Genomic DNA, 24,759 nt, shown 5'->3' on the forward strand with positions numbered 1-24,759 from the left:
AGTATTTTGTCCCCAAATACATTTATTTGACACATTTTGGAGTGGCCCTACAAAGCCGTCTCTTGTGGGGAAAATTTGTATTCTGCAGAGAATCTCCTTCCCTTACTAGGTCTTCTCCAGATATCTCTTCTGGAGAATATGACACCTTTTCATGTCTGATAAGACAGTTGCCCACATCACTGCACTCCAGCCTAGGTGACAGAATGAGACCATATCTCAAAAAAAAAAAAAAAAAGAGACATTTGCCATCTATTCTCTCTGAAGCCTGTTACTTAGAGGCTTCATCTGCATAACAAGAACCCTGGCTTCTACAACTCCCCTTATCTTAACTCAAGCATTTCTTTATATTGACTTCAATTCTCCAGACAAAGCTTAATGCTTTCAATCAATTCCCAATCAGGAAATCTTTGACTTGGAAGCCCCTACTTCGAAATGTCCTGACATTCTGAGCTAAACCAATGTATACCTTATATGTATTGATTTATACCTTTGCCTGTAACTACTGTCTCCCTAAAATGTATAAAACCAAGTTGTAACTCAACCACCTCGGGCACCTGTTCTCAGGACCTCCTGAGGCTGTGTCATGGGCCATGGTTGCTAACGTTTGGCTCAGAATAAACCTCTTTAAATATTTAACAGAACTTGGCTTTTTTTCATCAACAGGTGTGATGATTAAGGAGAAGTATGAGTGACATTTTTGTGGCAATGAAATAGTTCTATACCTCGTTTGGAGAAGTGGTTAATAAATCTATAGGTGATGAAATGACATACAACTATAAACAGCCAATGTACAAATGTCAATTTCCTGGTTTTGACATTGTACTACAGTTACAAAAGATGTAACCATTAGGAAAAACTGGGTGACAGGTACAGAGGAATTCTGTACTGTCTTGGAAACTTCCCATCAATCTATAATTTTATTTATTTTAAAATAAAAACTTGATAAAAAAATTCGTATTTTATAAGTCAAGCATGTAACTGACACCACACCTGACAAATAAGAAAAGAAAATCACAGGTGAATCTCTCTCATAAACATAAAAGCAAAAATTCTAAAAAGATAGCAAATCAAATCAAATAATAAAGAATAATATTTCATAGGACCAAAGAAGGTTCATTCCAGAAAAATAAAGTGATTTAATGCCAGAAAATCAATCGGTATACTTTATCTCATTAACAAAACAAAGGTGAAAAATCACACAATCATCTTAATAGATGCAAAAATAAATATTTGATAATACTTAACCATATTCATTTGTAATAAATAAAAATTTTTTAGCAAAACTAGAAAGAAAACTTCTCAACTTGATTTTTTAAAAACTTAGACTGATGTGGACAAAATCAGAAGAGTAAGAAACTCCAAATTCCACCCCTCCATAAAAGCAACAACAACAAAAAGCCAAAACTATATAATCGACTTTTTCTGAACTCCAGAAATTAACAAAAGGCTTGCAGCATCATGAGTAAGATACACTCAAGAAAACCAGGCTAGAACCTGGTACAGTGGCTCATGCCTGTAATCCCAACACTTTGGGAGGCTGAGATAGGAGGACTGCTTAAGCCCAAGAGTTGGAGACGAGCCTAGGTAATGTAGGGAGACCCCATCTCTAGAAAATAATTATAAAATTAGCCAGGCATGGTGGCACATGCCTGTAGTCCCAGCTACTTGGGAGGCTGAGGTGGGAGGATTGCTTGAGCCTGAGAGTTCAAGGCTGCAGTGAGCTATGGTGGCGCCACAGCACTCCAGCCTTGGCAACAGAGCGAGACCTCATATCAAAAAAGAGAAAGAAAGAGAGAAAAGAAAGAAAGAACAAAATACAGAAAGACAGAAAGACAGACATATGATTTTTGATCAGAACAGTAACTTTACGGCACATTAATTTATTCTAGTCCTACCCACTGTTCCTGGGTGACCACAACCTGTGAACATCACAACCTGTATTACCAGTACTAGAAGGAACAGAATGAACTAACTTGCAAAGAATGGAAATTATTTGTTCTGTCCTGTTTGGTACCTCCCTGGAAGACAGGTTTAAAAGGCTTGTATTTATTTTCCTTAACTTAAAACTAGCCTTATGCTAAGGCTGCTTCCCTGGGGGCATTTGTTAAAAAAATTTACAGAATATTGTCTTTGTATGATGCATGAAGTTATTAAAACAGTTGGTGCAAACAATAGGCAAACCAAAAAGTTTGAGAGGAAAGGCTGAGGCATGAAATGTTGACATTCCTGGGAACCTAGAAGGCCATGTGCATGTTCAAGGTTGCGCACATACTCAGGAAAGTTCTGAGAAGGCGCTAAGCTCTCACCTGCTGCTGACATTAAGGCTATGTGGAAGCGGGGGAAAAAAAAAAAAAAAAAAAGGTTAAGGCAGAATTGTAAACCAACACAGAGCCCAAGGCAAAGATGGAAAGAATTTTTGCTTCCAGTCACTTATGAAAATCTCTTTCCAATTATTAGCTGATTACCCAGCTAATGTAACAGACTTCAGTGGCTACACATAACAAAAAATAGAGACTTCATAGAATTAGTTTAGAAAACTCATTAAAAACAAACAACTACAACAAGCCCAATACTACAAGTCCTTTAAAAAGTAGAGATCTGATTTCCATAATTGCTGATTTATAACATTTAAAATGTCTAATTTTCGTTATTATTATTATTATTTTTGAGACAGAGTCTCACTCTGTCATCCAGGCTGGAGTGCAGTGGCGTGATCTCTTCTCATTGCAACCTCCGCCTCCCGGGTTCAGACGCTTCTTGTGGTTAAGCCTCCTGAGGAGCTGTCCACCACCACACCCAGCTAATTTTGTATTTTTAGTAGAGATAGGGTTTCACCATGTTGGACAGGCTGGTCTCGAGCTCCTGGCCTCAAGTGATCCTCCTGCCTCAGCTTCCCAAAGTGCTGAGATTACAGGTGTGAATCACCGTGCCCAGCCAAAATGTGCAATTTTCAACAATGAAAAATTACAGGCTATGCAAAGAAATGAGACAGTATGGCTGACATAAAGAAAAAAATAGAAACTGTGCCTGAGGAAGACCAGACAATGAACTTTCTAGACAAAACGTTAAATCATCTTTTTTTTTTTTTTTTTTGGAGATGGAGTCTCACTCTGTTGCCCAGGCTGGAGTGCAGTGGTGTAACCTTGGCTCACCGCAACCTCAACCTCCTGGGTTCAAGTGATTCTCCTGCCTCAAGCTCTCAAGTAGCTGGGATTACAGGTGCCCACCACCACACCCAGCTAATTTTGTGTGTTTTTAGTAGAGACAGGGTTATGTTGGCCAGGCTGGTCTCAAACGCCTGACCTCCGGCGATCTGCCTGCCTCGGCCTCCCAAAGTGCCGTGATTACAGGTGTGAGCTACCGTGCCAGGCCAATCATCTATTTTAAATAAGTTCAATGAGCTAAAGGAAGCCATGTCTAAAGAATTAAATGAAAGTATGGGAACAATGCACCACCAAATTCAGAATATCAACAGATTAAGTTATTTAAAGGGCGAATAGAAATTCTGGAGTTGAAAAGTGTAATAACTGAGATAAAAAATTCTCTAGAGGGGCTCAACAGCAGATTTGAGCAGGAAATGAAAGAATCAGCAAACTTGAGGATATGTGCATTGAAATGATCTGGGCTGAGGAACAGAAAAAAAAGGAATAAAGGAAAAATGAATAAATCTTCAGAAACATCATTAAGCATATCAATATATGAACAATGGAAGTGCCAGAAGGTGGTGGGGAGGAGTGGGAGAAAGAGGAGAGAGCAGGTAAGAAATATTTTGAGAAATAATGGTCTAAATCTTCCAAAATTTGAAGCTCAATGAACTCCAAGCAGGATAAATTCCAATGGACCTAAGGGAGGAGACCACCCCTCATATTGTCTTACACCCAATTTCTGCCTCCAAAGAAAGAAGAAGTAAAAACTAAAAGGCAGAAATGAAATCCACAGGCAGACAACCCGGCGCCGTGCCCTGGGCCTGGTAGTTAAAGAACGACCCCTGACCTAACCGGTTATGTTATCTATAGATTCCAGACATTGTATGGAAAAGCAGTGTGAAAATCTCTGTCCTGTTCTGTTCCGTTCTAATAACCGGTGCACGCATCCCCCAGTCACGTACCCCCTGCTTGCTCAATAGATCACGACCCTCTCACGTGGACCCCCTTAGAGTTGTAAGCCCTTAAAAGGGACAGGAATTACTCCCTTGGGGAGCTCGGATTTTGGAGACGTGAGCCCGCCGATGCTCCCAGCTAAATAAAGCCCTCTCCTTCTACAACTTGGTGTCTGAGGGGTTCTTGCCTGCGGCTCATCCTGCTACAGACCCATATTAAGAAACATCATAATCAAACCATCAAAGCTAAAGACAGGAGAATACTGAATGCCCCAAAGAAGTAACTCATGATTTTGAGAAATCTTCAATAAGATTAACAGCTGATTTCTAATCAGAAATGATGAAAGCCAGCAGGTAATAGCTTATGTAATCAAAAGTGGTGAAAAAAAATTCTACCAAGAATTAATACATGTGGAAAAAACTATCCTTCAAAATGAAGGATAAATCAAGATATTCTCAGTAAAATAAAAAGTGAGAGAGTTCACTGCTAGCACACCTGCCCTACAACAAATGCGAAAGGGAGTCCTTAGGAATGAAATAAAATAACACTGGACAGTAACTCAACTCCCTATGGAAAAATAAATGCCAAGAAAGGTATAAACATAGGTAAGTGGAAAAGACACTATAAAGGCATTTTTGGCTTGTAATTCCTTTTCTTTTTAAAAACCTAATTCAAAAGACAACTGCATAAAGCAATAACTACAAATCTAGGTTGATGAGAACATAATATCTAAAGATTTAATCTGTGACAGTAATAATAAGAACAGGCATAAAGGGCAGTGGAACAGGGGCAAAGTTTTTGTACTTTTTAAAATTTGCATTAATTCTAAGTAGACAGCTATGAATTAAGATGTTAATTGTAATCCCTAGAGAAACCACAAAACTATGTTCACACAGACTTGTATTAGAATGTTCACAGCAGCTGTAACATAGCCAAAAGACCCAGAATGTAATCAAATGTCATTAGCTGATTAACAAATAGATAGTATGTGACATATTCATACAATATTATTCAGCCACAAAAAGAAATGAAGGCCAGGCAAAGCAGCTCACTCTTGTAATCCCAGCAATTTGGGAGGCCGAAGAGAGAGGATCACTTGAGGCCAGGAGTTCAAGCCCAGCCTGGGCAACATAGTGAGATGCCGTCCAAACAAAAAAAATAAATTAGCCAAGCTTGGTGGCACACGTGTGTAGTCCTAGCTACTCAAGAGGCTGAGGTGAGAGGACTGCTTGAGTCCAGGAGATTTAAGTTGCAGTGAGCTATGATCATGATTATGCCACTGTGCTCCAGCAGCCTGGGCAACAGAGCAAACAGAGTAAGACCTGGTCTGTAAAAAAAAAAAAGAGAGAGATGAGGTACAAAGTACTGCTATATGCTACACTACAAATAAGCCATGAGAACATTATGCCAAATTAAAGGAGCAAAATATAAAAGGCTACATACTGTATAATTTCAATTATATAAAGTGTCCAGAATAGACAAATCCAGAGACAGAAAGTTGGTTAGTGGTTGCCAGAAGAGGGGAGATCAGAGAATTGCTAACTGCTAATAGATATGGTTTTATTTTATTTTCTGATGAGATGAAAATGTTCTAGCATCAGAGAGTGGTAATGGTTGCACAAGCTAAACAGACTAAAAACCACTGAAGTGTCTGTGCATTTTCAAATGCTGAATGTTATGTTCTGTCAAGTACATTTCAACAAAAATGTTATAAAAAGCCTATAGCATACATCATATTTAATAGCAACATGATAAAAGTTTTTTTGTTTTGTTTTTGTTTTTGTATGTGTGTGTGTGTGATGGAGTCTTGCTCTGTCACCCAGGCTCAAGAGCAGTGGTGTGATCTTGGCTCACTACAACCTCTGCCTCCCGGGTTCAAGCGATTCTTTTGCCTCAGCATCCCGAGTAGCTGGGATTACAGGCACGTACCACCACACATGGCTATTTTTTGTGTTTGTAGTAGAGACGGCCTTTCACCATGTTGGCCAGGCTGGTCTTGAACTCCTGACCTCAGGTGATCCACCCACCTCAGCTTCCCAAAGTGCTGGGATTACAGGCTTCAGCCACCACACCCAGCGAAAAAAGTTTTTTTTGAGACAGTGGAGTACAGTGGTGTGATCAGAGCTCATTGCAGCCTCAAACTCCTGGACTCAAGAGATCCTCGTGCCCCAGCCTCCCAACTTGCTGAGACCACAGTTGTGCACCACCAAGCCTGGCTAATTCATTTATTTTTTGTAGAGATGCGGTCTTCCTAGGTTGCCCTGGCTGGTCTTGAAGTCCTGACCTCAAACAATCCTCCCACCTCAGCCTCCCAAAGTGTTAGGATTACAGGTGTAAGCCATCACAACCAGCCACAAGTTAAATAAACAATTTCAATGATGAAATAAAGATTTTCAGCAATGAAAGCTTTCTTTGAGATTGGGAATGAAACAAGGATACTTGTTATCATCACTTCTATTCTATATTGTATTGGAGATTCTAATCAACACAAATAAGAGAAAAATGTATAATATACAGAGAAACCATTAGAATTAAAAAATAAGCTAGGCGTGGTGGCTCACACCTGTAATCCCAACAGTTTGGGAGGCCGAGGCAGGCAGATCACTTGAGGTCGGGAGTTCAGACCAGCCTGGCCAACATGACGAAACCCCATCTCTACTACAAATACAAAAATTAGCTGGGTGTGGCAGCAGGCATCTGTAATCCCAGCTATTCGAGGGGCTGAGGCAGGAGAATCACTTGAACCTGGGAGGCGGAGGTTGCAGGGAGGTGAGATCATGCTGTTGCACTTCAGCCTGGGTGACAGAGTGAGACTCTGTCTCAAATAAATAAATAAAATTTAACAAGGTTGTTAGACAAAAATCAGTTTTAATTCTATATACTAAATATAATTAGAAAGTGAAATTTGAGACACAATGCCACTTACAATAATCATCTAAAAACAAAAAATAAATGTAAGAAAAAATATCCCATATGTACAAAAAGCTGCAACACATTATTGAAAAAACGTTAATTTTTTTTTTTTTGAGACAGTCTTGCTCTGTCGCCTACGCTGGAGTGCAGTGGCATGATCTCTGCTCACTGCAACCTCCGATTCCTGGGTTCAAGAGATTCTCCTGCCTCAGCCTCCCGAGTAGCTGGGATTACAGGTGCGTGTCACCACACCTGGCTAATTTTTGTATTTTTTGGTGGAGGTGGGGTTTCACCATGTTGCCCAGGCTGGTCTGGAACTCCTAACCCCAAGAGACCTGCCCACCTCAGCCTCCCAGAGTGCTGAGATTATAGGCATGAGCTACTGTGCCCAGCCTGAAAAAACTTTAAAAGATCTAAATTAATGGATCTATTTATGGGTTTCAGAGTCAATACAATTTGAATGTCAATTTCTCCACAACTGATCCATATATAATTGTTATCCCAATTAAATATCTCAGCTGAATAATTTGTGGAAAACAACAAGCTGCATTAAACATTTATATGAAAATGTAAAATGGCAATCTTAAAGAAGGAAAACAAAATTGGAAAATTACTGTACTGGATACCTATCATGAAGTTACAGTGATTAAGACTGGGTGGTAGTAGCACAAGGATGAACAAGTAGATAAATGGAACTAAGCAGAACATGTGGAAACAGACCTACACAGTTATGGACACTTGGATTATGATTAAAGTGACCTTTGTGGAGCTGTAGGAAGCAATTTTTAAAATAATTTGTAGCAGGCCAAGGGTTTGGAGAACTTTTGGAACAAAACATTAATCTTGATCACTACTTAATGCCAAACAAACAAAACATTCCAGGATATTGTTAATTGAAATGTTTAAGTCAAATAATAAAGCTTCTAGAAGGATTTGAAAAATCTTTGTAATTTTGAGATAGAAAAATATTTGTTTGTTCAGGTGTGGCGGCTCATGCTTGTAATCCTAACACTTTGGGAGGCTGAGGCAGGAGGATCACTTAAGCCCAGGAGGTTGGACCAGACTTGGCAGCACAGGGAGACCCAAACTCTAGAAAACATTTAAAAATTAGCCGGGTGTGGTGGTGTATGCTTGTGGTTTCAGGTACTCGGGAGGTTGAGGTGTGAGGATCACTTGAGCCTGGGAAATTGAGGCTGCAGGGAGCCATGATTGCATCACTGTCCTTCAGCCTGAGTGACAGAGTGAGACCTTGTCTCCAAAAAAAAAATACATATATATATACATATATATATATTTGAACATAGAAAACACCAAATAAGGAAAAGGCAGACTGATTAATATAATTAGTAAGTTCTGGTCATCAAAAGACACCACTAAGAACAAAAAAAGGCCAAGCACAATGGGAGAAAATACGTGCAAAACACTCATTTCTGAAATACAGAAAGAACTCTTTATTATCCAGTCTTAAAAACAAAAAGGCAACACAATTAAAAAAGATCTGGAAAGGCACTTCACTTAGTAAGATATCAGTATCCAATAACCATAAGAAAAGGTGTTCAGTCTTATTCATCAAAGGATGCAAATTAGACCAAAATTAGGTATCACTGCATACTTACCAGAATGGATAAAATATAAAAGACTTGACCAAGCATTGGCAAAAATATAGAGTACCTGGAATATTCATATCCTGCTGCTAAAGTATAAATTGACACAAACTTTTGGAAAACAATTTAAAAGTACAGCTGACCCTTGAACAATATGGAGGTTGGGGCGCCAACCCCTGGTCAGTTGAAAACCTAAGTATAACTTTTGACTGCCCAAAAACTTTACTACTAACAGCCTACTGTTGACTGGAAGCTTTAATAATGCAGACAATAAGTTAACACATATTTTGCATGCTTATGTACTGCATTCTTACAATAAACTAGAGAAAACAAAATCTTAAGGAAAATACCTTTATAGTAATGTACTGTATTTATCAATACCCTAAGTTCACGTTGTTGTCTGTCTGAAATGGCAGCCAACAGCAGGTGCAGACCTCACTCTACTATACTTATAAAGCAATTCAATTTTTTCTTGTAATGTCATGACTTTCCTCTGGTTCTCGAGAACACTCCTAGCATCACTAGTGGTACTTTCCATAGGCCCAATGGTGTTATTCAAGGTTTACAGTATTTTACTAAACATGATACAAAATACATGAGAACCAAGATAGATCACATTTTCTATGCTATGCAATTTACTGGAGAGACAAACTGCTCACACAGAGATGATTAGCATCATCGGGAGGTTTAAGCCAACACTTGGCAACACATGAGCCTATTGCAACAGCAACGAGAGGTGTTTTAAATTATTATAGTAGTATAGTAGGTACACTGTGTGCTACAGTTGATTTTACACAGTTATGATTTAGTACTGCATCTTTACATTTGTTTAGATTTCCCTCATCTGCAAATGGTGCCATGTACAGTAAGTAGTTGTGTATGTTTTGATAAGTTTTAACTTTTTATGATAGGTTTGTATATATTTTATGGTAGTAAATGATAAAATACACTAGTATCTACATACATTTTATGCATGACATACCTAACTTTTTCTTAATTTTTTCAGTATTTCTAGGCTACATGGTTTGAGATTTGAACAATTACCCAAAATCTTCTAAAATTTTTCCAAAATATTTTTTGGAAAAAATCCACATATAAGTGGACCTATGCAGTTTAAACCCATATTTTTCAAGGATCAACTGTATTTACTGAAGTTGAGCTTTGACCCTGCAACTAACTCCAAAAATTGAAATTTACACATATACATACTAAAAGGCATGCACAAGACTGTTCACAGAAAAATTATTCATTATAGCCCCAAACTGAAAACACCACATTTCTCCAACAAAAATAAATTGTGCTATATTTATAAAGTATTATACAGCAATGAAAATTACTGCTATATGCAATTATGAATAAATCTCACAAATACACTGAATAGAGGAAATCATACTCAAAGGACTACATAGGAAATGATGCTATTTATAAACTAACAAGCAGGTAAAACTACTCTGAAGTCAGGAATGTCATCATCTTTGTGGAAGAAAAGGAAATAGTGGCAGAAAGCATGGTTTCTGCACAATGGCAATGTTCTAGTCATTGAACTTGGCAATGGTTAACTTGCATCACCTGTGATAGTTCACTGAGCTGCATATCTATACATGCATACCTCAGAGATATTCCAAGTTCAGGTCCAGGCTACCACAATAAAGTTAATATTGTAATAAAATGAGCCACACAAATTTTTTTGTTTCCCAGTACATATAAAATTTGTTTATAAGCCAGGCGCGTTAGCTCACACCTATAATCCCAGCACTTTAGGAGGCTGAGACAGGCAGATCACTTGAGGCCAAGAGTTTGAGACCAGCCTGGCTAACACGGTGAAACCCCATCTCTACCAAAAGTACAAAAATCAGCAGGGCGTGATTGCGCTCGCCTGTAATCCCAGCTACTCAGGAGGCTGAGACATAAGAATCGCTTGAACCCAGAAGGCAGAGGTTGCAGTGAGCCGAGATCATGCCACTGCACTCCAGCCTGGGCGACAGAGAGAGACTCCGTCTCAAAAAAATAATAATAATTTAAAAAAATGTTTAAAACTAAGTTTACATTGTAGCTTATTTATTAAGTGTGTGATAGCATTATGTCCAAAAAACAATGTACATAATTTAAAAATACTTTACTGCTAAAACGTATTAATAACCATCTGAGTCTTTCAACAAGTCATAATCTTTCTGTTGGTAGAGGGTCTTGCATTCATGTTAGTGGCTGCTGACTCACTGGGGTGGTGGTTGGTAAAGGTTGGGGTGTCTGTGACAATTTCCTAAAATAAGACAACAATGAAGTTTGATGCATTAACTCTTCCTTTCACAAAATATTTCACTGTAGCATGTGATGCTGCTTGATAGCATTTTACCATCTCCAACCCTGCTAGTTCCTTTATCAGTGAAGCTTATAGAATATTCTCAATCCTTTGTTGTCATTTCAACAACTTTCACAGCATCTTCACCAGGAATAGATTCCATCTCAAGAACCACTTTCTTTGTTCACCCATAAGAAACGACTCCTTATCTCTTCAAGTTTGACCATGGGATTGCAGCAATTCAGTCACATCTTCAGGCTCCACTTCTAATTCTAGTTCTCTTGCTATTCACACTATATCAGCAGTTATTTCCTCCAATGAAATCTTGAACCCAAAGTCATCCATGAGGATTAGAATAAACTTCTTCTAATCTCCTGTTAATGTCAATATTTTGACCTCTTCCCATCAATCATGAATGTTTGTAATGGCATCTAGAATAGTAAATCCTTCCCAGAAAGCTTTCAATTTACTTTGCCCAGATCCATCAGAGGAATCACTCTCTATGGCAACTACAGCCTTATAAAATATATGTCTTATATAATAAAACTTAAGTTGGAAGGGCTCCTTGATTCATGGGTTGCAGAATGGATGTTGTGGTATGGGCATATAGACAACGTTCATCTCCTTTCATATCTCCCTCAGAGCTCTTGGGTGACTAGGTACACTGTCAATCAGCAGTAATATTTTGAAAAAAATATTTTTTTTCTGAGCAGTAAGTCTCCACATGGGGCTTCAGTAAACCATGCCGTAAACAGATGTGCTGTCATCCAGGCTTTATTGTTCCATTTATAGAGCACAGATAGAATGGATTTAGCATAATTCTTAAGTACCCTAGGATTTTCAGAATGATAAATGAGCACTGGCTTCAACTTAAAGTTACCAGCTGCATTATTCCCTGACAAGAAAGTAAGCCTGTCTTTTGAAGCTTTGAAGCCAGGCATCAACTTCTTCCCCTCTCTAGCCATGAAAGTCCTAGATGTTATCTTTTTCCAGCAGAAGGCTGTTTCATTTACATTGAAAATCTACTGGTTGGTGTAGCCACCTTCATCAATGATCTTGGCTAGATCCTCTGGATAACTTGCTGCAGCTTCTCCATAGCACTTGCTGCTGCACACTGTACTTTTATGTTATGGAGACAGCTGTTTTCCTTAAGCCTAATGAACCAACCTCTGCTAGCTTCCAACTTTTCTTCTGCAGCTTCCTCACTTCTCTTGGCCTTCTTAGAATGAAGAGAGAGAGGGCATTGCTCTGGATTAGGCTTTGGCTCAAGAGAATGTTGTGGCTGATTTGATCTTCTATCCAGACTACTCAAACTTTCTCCATATCAGCAATAAGGTTGTTTCGCTTGCTTATCTTTGATGTATTCACTGGAATAGCACTTTTAATTTCCTTCAAGAATGTGTCCTTTGCATTTTAAAATTTAGCTAACTGTTTGGTGCAAGAGGCCTAGCTTTTGGCCTATCTTGGCTTTCAACCATACCTTCCTAACTAAGCTTAATCATTTTTATGTAAAGTGACACACATGCAACTCTTCCTTTTACTTGAACACTTGGAAGCCATGGTAGGGTTATTAATTGACCTAATTTCAATACTGCTGTGCCTTAGGGAGTAGGGAGACCAGAGGAGACGGAAAGAGACTAGAGGATGATTGATTAGTAGAGCAGCCAGAATATACATAATATTTACCAATTAAGTTTGCTGTCTTACATGTGTGCACTTCACGGTACCCCAAATAATTATAACAGTAACGTCAGAGGTCACTGATCACAGATGACCATACCAGATGTTATAGTAATGAAAAGTTTGAAATACCACAAGAATTACCAAAATGTTATATAGAGACACAAAGGAAGGAGATGCTTTTGGAAAAATGGTGCCCGTAAACTTGCTCAATTCAGGGCTGCCACAAACCCTCAATTTGTAAAAAAAATAAATAAATAAAAAACCGGCCAGGCACGGTGGCTCACACCTGTAATCCCAGCACTTTGGGAGGCCGAGGGGGGCAGATCATGAGGTCAGAAGATCAAAACCATCCTGGCTAACACGGTGAAACCCTGTCTCTACTAAAAATACAAAAAATTAGCCAGGTGTGGTGGTGGGCACCTGTAGTCCCAGCTACTTGGGAAGCTAAGGCAGGCGAATGGCATGAACCCAGGAAGCAGAGCTTGCAGTGAGCTGAGATTGCGCCACTGCACTCCAGCCTGGGTGACAGAGCGAGACTCTGTCTCAAACAAAACAAAACAATAGTATCTGTGAAGTGCAATAAAACAAAGCACTATATCGTGAGCTAACCCTGTATTTTATGTGCTTTTCTGTATATGTTTTACTCAAAACAAGTTTTATAAAGTTTATTTACCTGTTTTTTCTGTGTTCGGTTCCTGTTTTCCAACCAATCATCCATTTGTTCCTCAATTTCTTCTATGGAAGTTCCATGATCATAAGACTGAATATATGTAGTTTCTAAAGGTGTGTATACAGGAAATTCAGGTTTTGGTTTTTTAACTTTCTTCTGTTCTAAAAAATGTTTAAAAGAACCAATTATTGAGATTTTTAAAGAATAAAATTAATTTCTAACATTTTATTCATAGACCATATCCTGAAAGAAAACATCAAAATATAATTGTTCTATTATAAATAATTGGCTATAAGTTTTATTGTACATAAACCATTGCATTGTTTCTAAATAAAACTCAGAGTTGCTACTATTGTGGAGATGATCATGAGATAGCCATCATATCAATTTGCATACATCTTTGTTTTCAAAGTACTTTTCATAAAATATTTCATTTTGGCACAATAAAAAGAGCTTCAATTTAATATTGTAACCCTAACTTTACCATGTAATAAGTAAATAATACTGGGCAAATAAATTAACACTTAGAACAGTATCAACTTTCTCATCTATTAAAAAAAACCTGGCTCTCACTAAATGGTATACATTTATTTTTCAATATTTTACAAAGGTGAAATATGATCTGGCAACATCAAGAGTAGTTATGAATAGATGGCCATCCATTGGGCTCTTTATTAAATCCCATTTTAGGCCTAGGAGCAGTGGTTCAAGGCTCTAATCCCAGCATTTTGGGAGGCCAAGGCAGGTGCATCACTGGAGGCCAGGAGTTCGAGACCAGCCTGGGCAAAATGGCAAAACCCTTCTTCTACTAAAAATGCAAAAATTAGCTGCGTGTGGTGGTACATGCATGTAATCCCAACTACTTGGGAAGCTGAGGCATGAGACTCATTTGAGCCCAGGAGGTGGAGGGTGGGGTTAGCCAAGATCACACCACTGCATTCCAGCCTGGGTGACAGAGTGAGATTCTATCTCAAACACACACACACACACACACACACACACACACACACACACACACACACACCATTTTAACTGGAGACTTGACATTGAGAAGCAACTCCATTCTTAATTACTATAGTCAAACTCAAACAGCCTCATAAGAGTATTTTCACCACCCCATGTGTACATGTGTTGTGTGTATTTGCATGTACTATACTGCCAATGTAACAAAATCAGTATATACTGGCATAGGAACAGACAAATTCCTAGAAGAGAATAGAGAATCCGTAAATACCAATGCTTGTTGACTTATTATGGGATTACATCCTGATAAACCTATCATATATTGAAAACATCCTTAATTAGAAAATGCATTTAATAAAACTAACATCATGGCTTAGCCTAGTCTACCTTAAGTGTACTCAGAACATTTACATTAGCTTATAGTTGGGCAAAATAACATAGTGACACAGTACACTGTAGAGGATCAGTTTTAATCCTCATGATCATATGGCTAAGTGGAAGCTGCAGTTTGCTGCTGTTACCCAGCATTATGAGGGAGTATCCTACCGCATATTGCTAGTCCAGGAAAAGATTCAAAATTCAAAGTACAGTATTGTTTTTGCACTATCATAAAGTCAAAAATTTGTAAGTCAAATCATTATAAGTCTAGGATTGTCTATATTTCAATTTAGTGGGAAAACAATTTATTAAGTAATGCTTACACAACTGAGTATCCATTTAAAAGAAAACTCTTACACTGTATACACAAATAAATTCCAGATAGAGAAGAGAGTTGACTTTAAAAGCCAAAACAATAAAAATTTTGCAAAAAGAAATCTTAAAATCTACTTGTACTATTTAAAGGAAGGGGACATCTTAATTAAGAATGAAAACCCAGATGCTATTACAAAAAAGATAAAAGAGTAAACAAATCAAGAGACAAATAATAGATTTGGAAAGGATGTATCCAATTCAGAGTATAAACAGAAGATTGCTATAAACTGATTTTATAAATGGACAACCACCCAATAGAAAAATATAGGCAAAAGGTCATAAATGGGCAATCCACAATTGAGTGCCCATGTGGCCAACAAGTAAGAAAAGAGGCTCATACACTCTAAAGGTTAAAGAAATACAAATTAAGTAATACCAAGATATAATTTTATACCAATCATATGGGTATAAATTTAAAATCTAATTCAGATGTACTGTTGGCAGGGAAAAGGCTACTTCTAAATTGGTGGAGGAAATGTATTATTCTATTACAGCCTTTTTGGAAAGCAGTCTAAACATATCCATTAAAATTAACATATACAGCCTTTTCCCCAGCAATTCTCCCAGAAACAAAAGTACTCAAATATAACTGTATGTGGGTATGTATGTATTTGTGTGTGTATGACTATTTACTATTTCTTCACAGAGAGATGAAACTATTAACACAGTAAACACTATTAGGAGAAATGACTGAATAATTATTGATGATGCTTTTACAATGAGAAGTATGAAATCACCATTGAAGTAGAGCAATAGCAGAAGTAATTTGGGCTACATATAGAGAATCAGTTATTTTTTAAAAAAGCAAATAAATTCAATTGTTTGTATTTATTTCTGGGGTGTTTCATCACAACTGCAAGTGATGTCTTTTTAAATAAGCATTTATAAAGGGGCACTAAATACAGAAATGAAAGACTGCTATAAGCTAATACAAAAATACACAGACCAGTGTCACTATAAATCAACCACACAAACAAGCCAACATTATAACCAGCTAACAATACAATGACAGGATCAAATCCACACATATCAATACTAACCCTGAATGTCAATGTGCTAAATGCCCCACTTAAAAGTCACAGAGTGGCAAGCTGGATAAAAAAACAAGACTCAATGGCATGCTGTCTTCAAGAGACCCATCTCACAAGTAATGATGCCCTTAGCCTCAAAATAAAGAAATGAAGGGAAAACTACCAAGCAAATGGAAAACAGAAAAAAGCAGGGGTTGCAATCCTAATTTAAAGATTAAAAAAGACAAAAAAAGGGCAATACATAATGGTAAAGGGTTCAATCCAACAAGACTTAACTATCCTAAATATATATGCACCCAACACAGGAGGACCCAGATTCATAAAGCGAGTTCTTAGAGACCTAAAAAGAGACACAGACTCACCCACATTAATAGTCGAAGACTTCAACACTCCATTGACAGTATTAGACAGATCACTGAGGCAGAAAATTAACAAAGATATGCAGGACCCAAACTAAACAGTGAACCAAATGGATCTGATAGATCTCTACAGAACTTTCTACCCCCAAACAACAGAATATACATTCTTCTCCTTGCCACATGGCACATACTCTAAAATTGATCACATAATTGAACATTAAACTATCCTCAGCAAATGCAAAAGAACCAAAACCGTATTAAACACACTCTCAAACCACAGTGCAATAAAAACAGAAGACTAAGAAACTTGCTCAAAAGAATGCAATTACACGGAAATTAAATGACATACTCCTGAATGACTTTTAGATAAATCATGAAATAAAGGCAGAAATCAAGAAGTTCTTTGAAACTAATGAAAACAAAGATACAACATACCAGAATATCTGGGACACAGCTAAGGCAGTGTTAAGAGGGAAATTCATAGCGCTAAATGCCCACATCAAAAAGTCAGAAAGATCTCAAATTAACAACCTAACATCACAACGGAAAGAATTAGAGAAGCAAGAACAAATCAACTGCAAAGATAGCAGGAGACAAAACATAACCAAAATCAGAGCTGAAATGAAGGAGACAGAGACAAGAAAACCCATTCAAAAGATAAACAAATCCAAGAATGGATTTTTTAAAAAAATTTAACAAGATAGGTAAGCTACCAGCTAGGCTAATAGAGAGAAAACCCCAAAAAACACAATTAGAAATGATGAAGGGAATCATCATTACCACTGACCCCACAGAAGTAAAAATAACCAATAGAAACTACTACAGAAACCTCTATGCACACAAACTAGAAAACCTAGAAGAGATGGATAAATTCCTGGACACAGACACCCTCCTAAGACTGAACCAGAAAGAAATTGATTCCTTGAATAGACCAATAACGAGCTCCAAAATTGAATCAGTAATAAATTAGGCTCCCAACTAAAAAAAGGCCAGGACCTGATGGATTCACAGCTGAATTCTACCAGATGTACAAAGAGCTGGTATCATTCCTACAGAAACAATTCCAAAAAACTGAGGAGGAAGGACTCCTCCCAAACTCATTCTATGAGGCCAGCATCATCCTGATACTAAAACCTGGCAGAGCCACAACAACAAAAAAACTTCAGTCCAATATCCTTGATTAACAGTGATGCAAAAATTACAAAATATTTGCAAACTGAATCCAGCAGCACATCAAAAAGCTAATCCACCTCAATCAAGTATTCTTCAACCCCAGGTAGCAAGGTTGGTACAACATAAGCAAATTAATAAATGTGATTCTTCACATAAACAGAACTAAAGACAAAAACTGCATGATTACCTGAATAGATACAGAAAAAGCTTTCAATAAAATTCAACACCCCTTTATGTTAAAAAAACTCTCAATAAACTAGGTATTCCCTTTGAAAATTGGCACAAGACAAGGATGCCCTTTCTCACCACTTCTATTCAACACAGTATTGGAAGTCCTAGCTGAAGCAATTAGGCAAGAGAAAGAAATAAAGCACATTCAAATAAAAAGAGAGGAAGCCAAACTGTCCCTGTTTGCAACTGACATGATTCTATATCTAGAAAACCCCATAGTTTCAGCCCAAAGCTCCTTTAGCTGGTAAACATCTTCAGCAAAGTTTCAGGATACAAATCAATGTACAAAAATCACTAGCATTCCTATACTCCAACAACAGCCAAACCTAGAGTCAAATCAGAAAGGCAATCCTATTCACAACTGCCGCAAAAAGAATAAAATACCTAGGAATACAGCCAACCAGGGAGGTGAAAGAGCTCTATGACGAGAATTACAAAACTCAAATAAAGAAATCAGAGAAGACACAAACAAGTGGAAAAACATCCCATGCTCATGGATAGGAAGAATCAGTATCATTTAAATGGTCATATTGCTCAAAGTAATTTACAGATTCAATGCTATTCCTATCAAATTAACAATGACATTCTTCACAGAACTAGACAAAACTATTTTAAAATTCATATGAAATGAAAAAGAGCCTGAATAGCCAAGGCAATCCTAAGCAAAAAAACAAAACTGGAGGCATCACACTACCTTACTTCAAACAATACTACAGGGCTACATAACCAAAACAGCATGGTACTGGTACAAAAACAGGCACATAGACCAATGGAACAGAACAGAGAGCCCAGAAATAAGGCTGCACACCTATAACCATCTGACCTTTGACAAAGCTGATAAAAACAAGCAATAAGGAAAGGACTCCCTATTCAATAAGTGGTGCTGGAATAACTGGCTAGCCATATGCAGAAGATTGAAACTGGACCCCTTCTTTACACCATACACAAAAATCAACTAAAGATGGAGTAAATATTTAAACATAAAACCCAAAACTATAAAAACACTGGAGGACAACATAGGCAATAGCAACCTGGATGTAGGAATGGGCAAAGATTTCATTACAAAGACACCAAAAGCAATTGAAACAAAAGCAAAAATTGACAACTGAGATTTAAACTTAAGAGCTTCTGCACAGCATAAAGAAACTATCGACAGAGTAAAAAGACAACCTACAGAATGGGAGAAAATTTTTGAAAACTCTGCATGTGACAAAGGTCTAATATCCAGGATCTATAAGGAACTTCAATAAATATACAAGAGAAAAACAAACAACCCCATTAAAAAGTGGGCAAATGACATAAACAGACACTTTTCAAAAGAAGACATCCATGCAGCCAATAAGCACATGAAAAAAAGCTCCATATCACTGATTATTAGAGTAATGCAAATCAAAACCACAATGAGATACCATCTCTATCCAGTCAGAATGACTATTACTAAAAGGTCAAAAAATAACAGATGATGCCAAGGTTGTGGAGAAAAGGGAACACCTATACACTGTTGGTGGGAGTGAAAATTAGTTCAACCATTATGGAAGACAGTATGGTGATTCCTCAAAGAGCTAAAAGCAGAACTACTATTTAACCTAGCAATACCATTACTGAGTATATTATACTCAGAGGAGTGTAAATCATTCTACCGTAAAGACACATGCACACAAATGTTCAATGCAGCACTATTCACAATAGCAAAGACATGGAATCAACTTGAATGCCCATCAATTACCAATTTGATAAAGAAAATATGGTACATATACATCATGGGATACTATGCAGCCATAAAATGTGGTACATATACACCATGGAATACTATGCAGCCATAAAAAGAATGAGATCATGTCTTTTGCAGGAACATGGATGGAGCTGGAGGCTGTTATCCTTAGCAAACTAAACCAAGAATAGAAAACCAAATACCATATGTTTTCACTTACAAGTGAGAGCTAAATTATGAGAACTTATGAGCACAAAGAAGGAAACAAAAGACACTGGGGTCTACTTGAGGTTGGAGGGTGGGAGGAGGGAGAGGAGTAGAAATGATAACTATTGGGTACTGGACTTAATATGTGGGTGATGAAAAAATCTGTACAACAAGTCCCGTGACATGAGTTTACCTATGTAAGCTTTTTTAAAGCTTATTTATTTATTTTTCTAAACTTTTAGGTTCACATGTTCCCCTGAACCTGAAAGTTTAAAAAATACATAAATAAATAAGCTTTAAAAAAATCTTTTTTCAAAATGTATTAGTTCATTCTCACATTGCTATAAATAACTGAGACTGGGTAACTGATAAAGAAAAGAGGTTTAAGTGGCTCACAGCTCTGCGGGTTGTACAGGAAGTGTGAATGCTTCTGCCTCTGGGGAGGTCTCAGGAAACTTTCAATCACGGCAGAAGGCAAAGGGAGAACAGGTGTCTTACATGGCAGGGGCAGAAACAAGAGAGAGAGAGGGAGGAGCTGCTACACGCTTTTAAACAAGCAGATCTCATGAGAACTCATTGTCTCAAGAAGAGCACGAAGGGGATTTGCTAAACCATTCATGAGACTTTGCCCCCATGACCAAATCACTTCCCACCAGACCCCACCTCCAATACTGGTGATTATATTTCAACATGAGATTTGGGTGGGAGCACAGATCCCAACCATATGAGATATTAATATAAAACTTCCATTTCAGAAAAAATGGAGAACTTTTCCACATTCCTCTCACTAAGAATTATAAAAAAGATAAAAGAGTAAACAAGTTATTTGTTTACTCATATCTTATAGTAACCATTATATATAAAACAAACACAAGAAGAATTTGAAAGTTAAGAGAGAAGCCTGACCAGCTAGGTACTGCAGGACTCAAGAATACCCAGAGTGGTCAGTTCTACGAGTTTTCTTTGTGTTTCTTATATATCTCAGACTTGGTGCTGCAGAAACTAGCAACCCAGAAACACTAACAGGCACAGACACACACATACAGGCAAAACAAAAACAAAAGCCTGCTCTCTCTAGCTAAAGGGTCAAAAAAGAGACAGCATAGGCATTTATCTTTTGTCTAGAAGATAAAGCTTTTAGACAATAACCACTCTAATTCAGGCAAACAAGACAGAAAGTAGTGTTACCCCCATCCCACCACCCAGCATAAGAGCAAAGACTAATGGGAAACCTAGGCTTCTGCCATTGCCAGCCTGTAATGAGGCACCCAACCTCCCCACCAGGGTGATGTGAGAGAGAAGGCTAAAAGGTAAGGCGGATCCTTCTCCTGCTAATAAAGTCAGTAGAGACTATATGGGTAGCCTGAACCTCCATAACCACCCAGAAGTAATAGGTGTCTCTTCCTCTATCAGGCAGTGTGGCTACAGAGGAAGTCTAGTGGGCTGGTGTGATGGCTCACACCTGTAATCTCAGCACTTTGGGAGGCTGAGGGGGGTGGATGACTTGAGGTCAGGAGTTCAAGACCAGCCTGGCCAACATGGTGAAACCCTGTCTCTACTAAAAATATGAAAATTAGCCAGGTATGGTGGTGTGTGCCTGTAATCCCAGCTACCAGGGAGGCTGAGGCAGGAGAATCGCTTGAACCTGCGAGGCAGAGGTTGCAGTGAGCCAAGATCACGCCACTGCACTCCAGCCTGGATGAAACAGTGAGACTCCATATCCCCCCCTACAAAAAAAAAAAAAAAAAAAAGAAAGGAAGCCTACTGAAGAATCAGGGCTTTCACAACTGCCCAATGGTAGCAAAGCCAGCCCCATATAATGTCAGTGGAGATCAAGTGGGGTGCAGTAAGTAGGTATTCCTGCTCCTCCTTCCAGGCAGCGGTTTTCAGTGGAGGCCTAGAGGCAAGCAGGAATATCTATACCCACCTGAGAATCCACAAACGCTCCGTTCCTCATCTGTTAAACAGATCACATAGGAAACCCGGACTTCAATTCTACCTAGCAGTAACAGGCAGCACTACCCCTTCCATGGCTAGAGTATTGCCAGAGAAGACCAGGTAAAACAGAAGACTTAAATAAGGTCCAAAGTTTCATAATACCCCTAAATGTCCAAATTTAAATCAAAAATCAGTTGTTACATCAAGAACCAAGAATGCCTCAATTTGAATGACAAAAGGTAACAGATGCCAACAAGATAAAAGAGATATTTAAATTACTTGGCTGGGCATGGTGGCTCACACCTGTAATCCTAGCTCTTTGGGAGGCCAAGGTGGGCAGATCACCTGAGGTCAGGAGTTCAAGTCCAGCCTGGCCAACATGATGAAACCCTGTCTCTACTAAAAATACAAAATTAGCCAGCTGTGGTAGTGCATGCCTGTAATCCCAGCTACTCAGGAGGCTGAGGCAGGAGAATCGCTTGAACCCAGGAGGCGGAGGTTGCAGTGAGCCAAGACGGTACCATTGCATTCCAGCCTGGGCAACAGAGTGAGACTCCATCTCAAAAAAATAAATAAATAAAAAATTACTTGACTGTGTTATCAAAGCAGCCATGTCATAATGATATGACAAGCAATAATGAACACTCTTGAAACAAATAAAAATTTCAGCAAAAAAATAGAAGACATATAGAAGAACCAAATGGAAATGTCAGAATTGATGTGTACACTAACTGAAGTTAAAAACTTATTGGATGGGCTCAACAGCAGAATGAAGCAAACAGGGAAAAGAATCAGTGAATATGAGGATAGAAAAACATAAAAGTGCCCAATCTGAAAAACAAAGTAGACCAAAAAAAAGAAAAAAAGAAAAAAAAAAGAACACAGCCCTGGGAAGTTTTGGGACTCTGAACAGCAACTTAAAAGCAGCAACAGAGAAACAAGACCTTATCTGTAGTAGAAGTACAATTCAAATGACAGTGTATTTCTCACCCCAAACCATAGAGGCCAGAAGGAAGTGGCACAGCACTTTTCAAATGCTGAAAGAAAATAACTGTTATACCTGAAGTCAATATCCTGTGACAATATCTTACCGGCATGAAGGGGAAACCAAGACACCCTGAGGTGAAGGAAAACTAAAATAATTCGTCACCAGTGGACCTATCCTGCAATAATGGCTAAAAGAAGCTCTATAAACAGAAAATAAATCATAAAAGAAAATATATTGGACAACAAGGAAAGAAGAAAGGACAAAAGAGTAAAAATATGAGTAAACGCAATAGACTTTCCTCCTGCTCTTGAGTTTTCTAATTATGTCTGACCACTAAATCAAAATTATAACCTTCAGTGTTATAAAGAAAATACTCAAGACAATGATACTATAAATAAAGAAGGTAAAGGGATTTAAGGGGAGGTAAGGTTTTTATATGTCACTTGAAATAGCAAAAATCTGACACCAGTAGACTGTGATGTTATGTATATATAACATACTTATTATACCCACTAAAAAGTGATACAAAGAAATATATTTTAAAAAAACACTAAAAATAAATTCAAGTGGCATTCTAAAAAATGTTGAGCCACAGGGAGGCAGAAAGAAGAAAACAAAGAAATGATAATAAGAGAGAAAAAATAAGAAATAAAAAATACAATAGCAGACTTAAGCCCTAACATATCAATCACTATATTAAACGTAAATGGTTTAAATACACAAATTGTCTATTTAACACACACACACACACACACACACACACACACACACACACACACACGGTCTTTCATCTTTTTTACATATATATGCTATTTATAACAGAGAAATTCTATCTGTAATAGAGAAAAAAGAGAAATGATAATGAGAGAGAAATAATAGAAAATAAAAAATAAAATGGCAAACTTAAGCCCTAACATATCAATCACTATATTAAATATAAACAGTTTAAATATACAAACCATTTAATACACACACACAAACATATACACACATGGTTTTTCATCTTTTTTACATATATATATGCTATCTATAACAAACTCATTTCAAATATAACAATATGGGTAGATTGAAAGTAAAAGGATTGGAAAGATATACCATACAAACATTAATCAAAAGAAAGCAGCAGTAGTTATATTAATATCAGGTAAGGTAAAGTAGACTATAAAGCAAAAACAAATTACCAGGAATGAAGAGAGACATTATATAATGATAAAAAGATCCACCAAGATGGCACAGCAATCCTAAATGTGTGTGCACCAAACAACAGAGCTGCAAAACATGTGAAACAAAAACTGACAGAACTGGAGACAAATTTATAATTACAGTCAAAAAGTCCAATACCCCCTCTCAATAATTAATAGCATAACTAAATATATAAATAAGCAATGATATACAACTCAACAATGCCATCAGCCAACTGGATGTAACTGACATTTATAGAACATTCCAATTCACCACAGCAGAATACACATTCTTTTCAAATGTCCATGGAATATATGCCAAGATGGATCATACCTTGGGCCATAAAACAGACCTGAACAAACTTAAAGGAATTTAACTCATACAGAGTATGCTTCCTAATGAAAAGGGAATCAAACTACTAATGTTTAATAGAAATATAACAAAAACGTCTCTGAACATTTGGAAACGAAGCAATATACTTTTAAATAATCAATGGATCAAAGAGGAAATCTCAAGAAAAAAATACTGAGCTGAGTCAAATAAAAATATATCAAAATATGTGGCCAAGTGCAGTGGCTCACACCTGTAATTCGAGCACTTTGGAAGGCCAAGGTGGGTGGATCACTTGAGGTCAGGAGTTCAAGACCAGCCTGGGCCAACATGGTAAAACCTTATCTCTACTAAAAACAAAAAAATCAGCCAGGCATGGTGGCACGTGCTGTAATCCCAGCTACTCAGGAGGCTGAGGTGAGAGAATTGCTTGAACCCAGGGGGCGGAGGTTGCAGTGAGCCGAGATCACACCACTGCACTTCAGCCTGGGCCACAGAGTGAGACTCAGCTAAAAAAAAAAAAAAAAAAAAAAAAAAAAAAATCAAAATATATGAGACATAGCCAAAGCAGTGCTGAGAGGGAAATGTATAGCATTAAATGCTGACATTAGAAAAGAAAAAAAG

At 37.7% G+C, this 24,759-nt stretch overlaps 1 protein-coding gene across 2 annotated transcripts in view; it reads right to left on the reverse strand.

Moving 5' to 3' along the window:
* The window catches only part of DNAJC1 (DnaJ heat shock protein family (Hsp40) member C1), a 246,822-nt gene that overhangs the window by 111,703 nt on the left and 110,360 nt on the right, over positions 1–24,759 (reverse strand). For both annotated transcript variants that reach the window (XM_003821385.5, XM_063607289.1), the window contains exon 8: positions 13,273–13,430. In XM_003821385.5, coding sequence (XP_003821433.3) covers positions 13,273–13,430 — 158 coding nt within the window. The remainder of the gene's footprint in view (positions 1–13,272; positions 13,431–24,759) is intronic.

This window comes from Pan paniscus, chromosome 8 (assembly GCF_029289425.2).
Source record: "Pan paniscus chromosome 8, NHGRI_mPanPan1-v2.0_pri, whole genome shotgun sequence".
Classification (NCBI taxonomy): domain Eukaryota; kingdom Metazoa; phylum Chordata; class Mammalia; order Primates; family Hominidae; genus Pan; species Pan paniscus.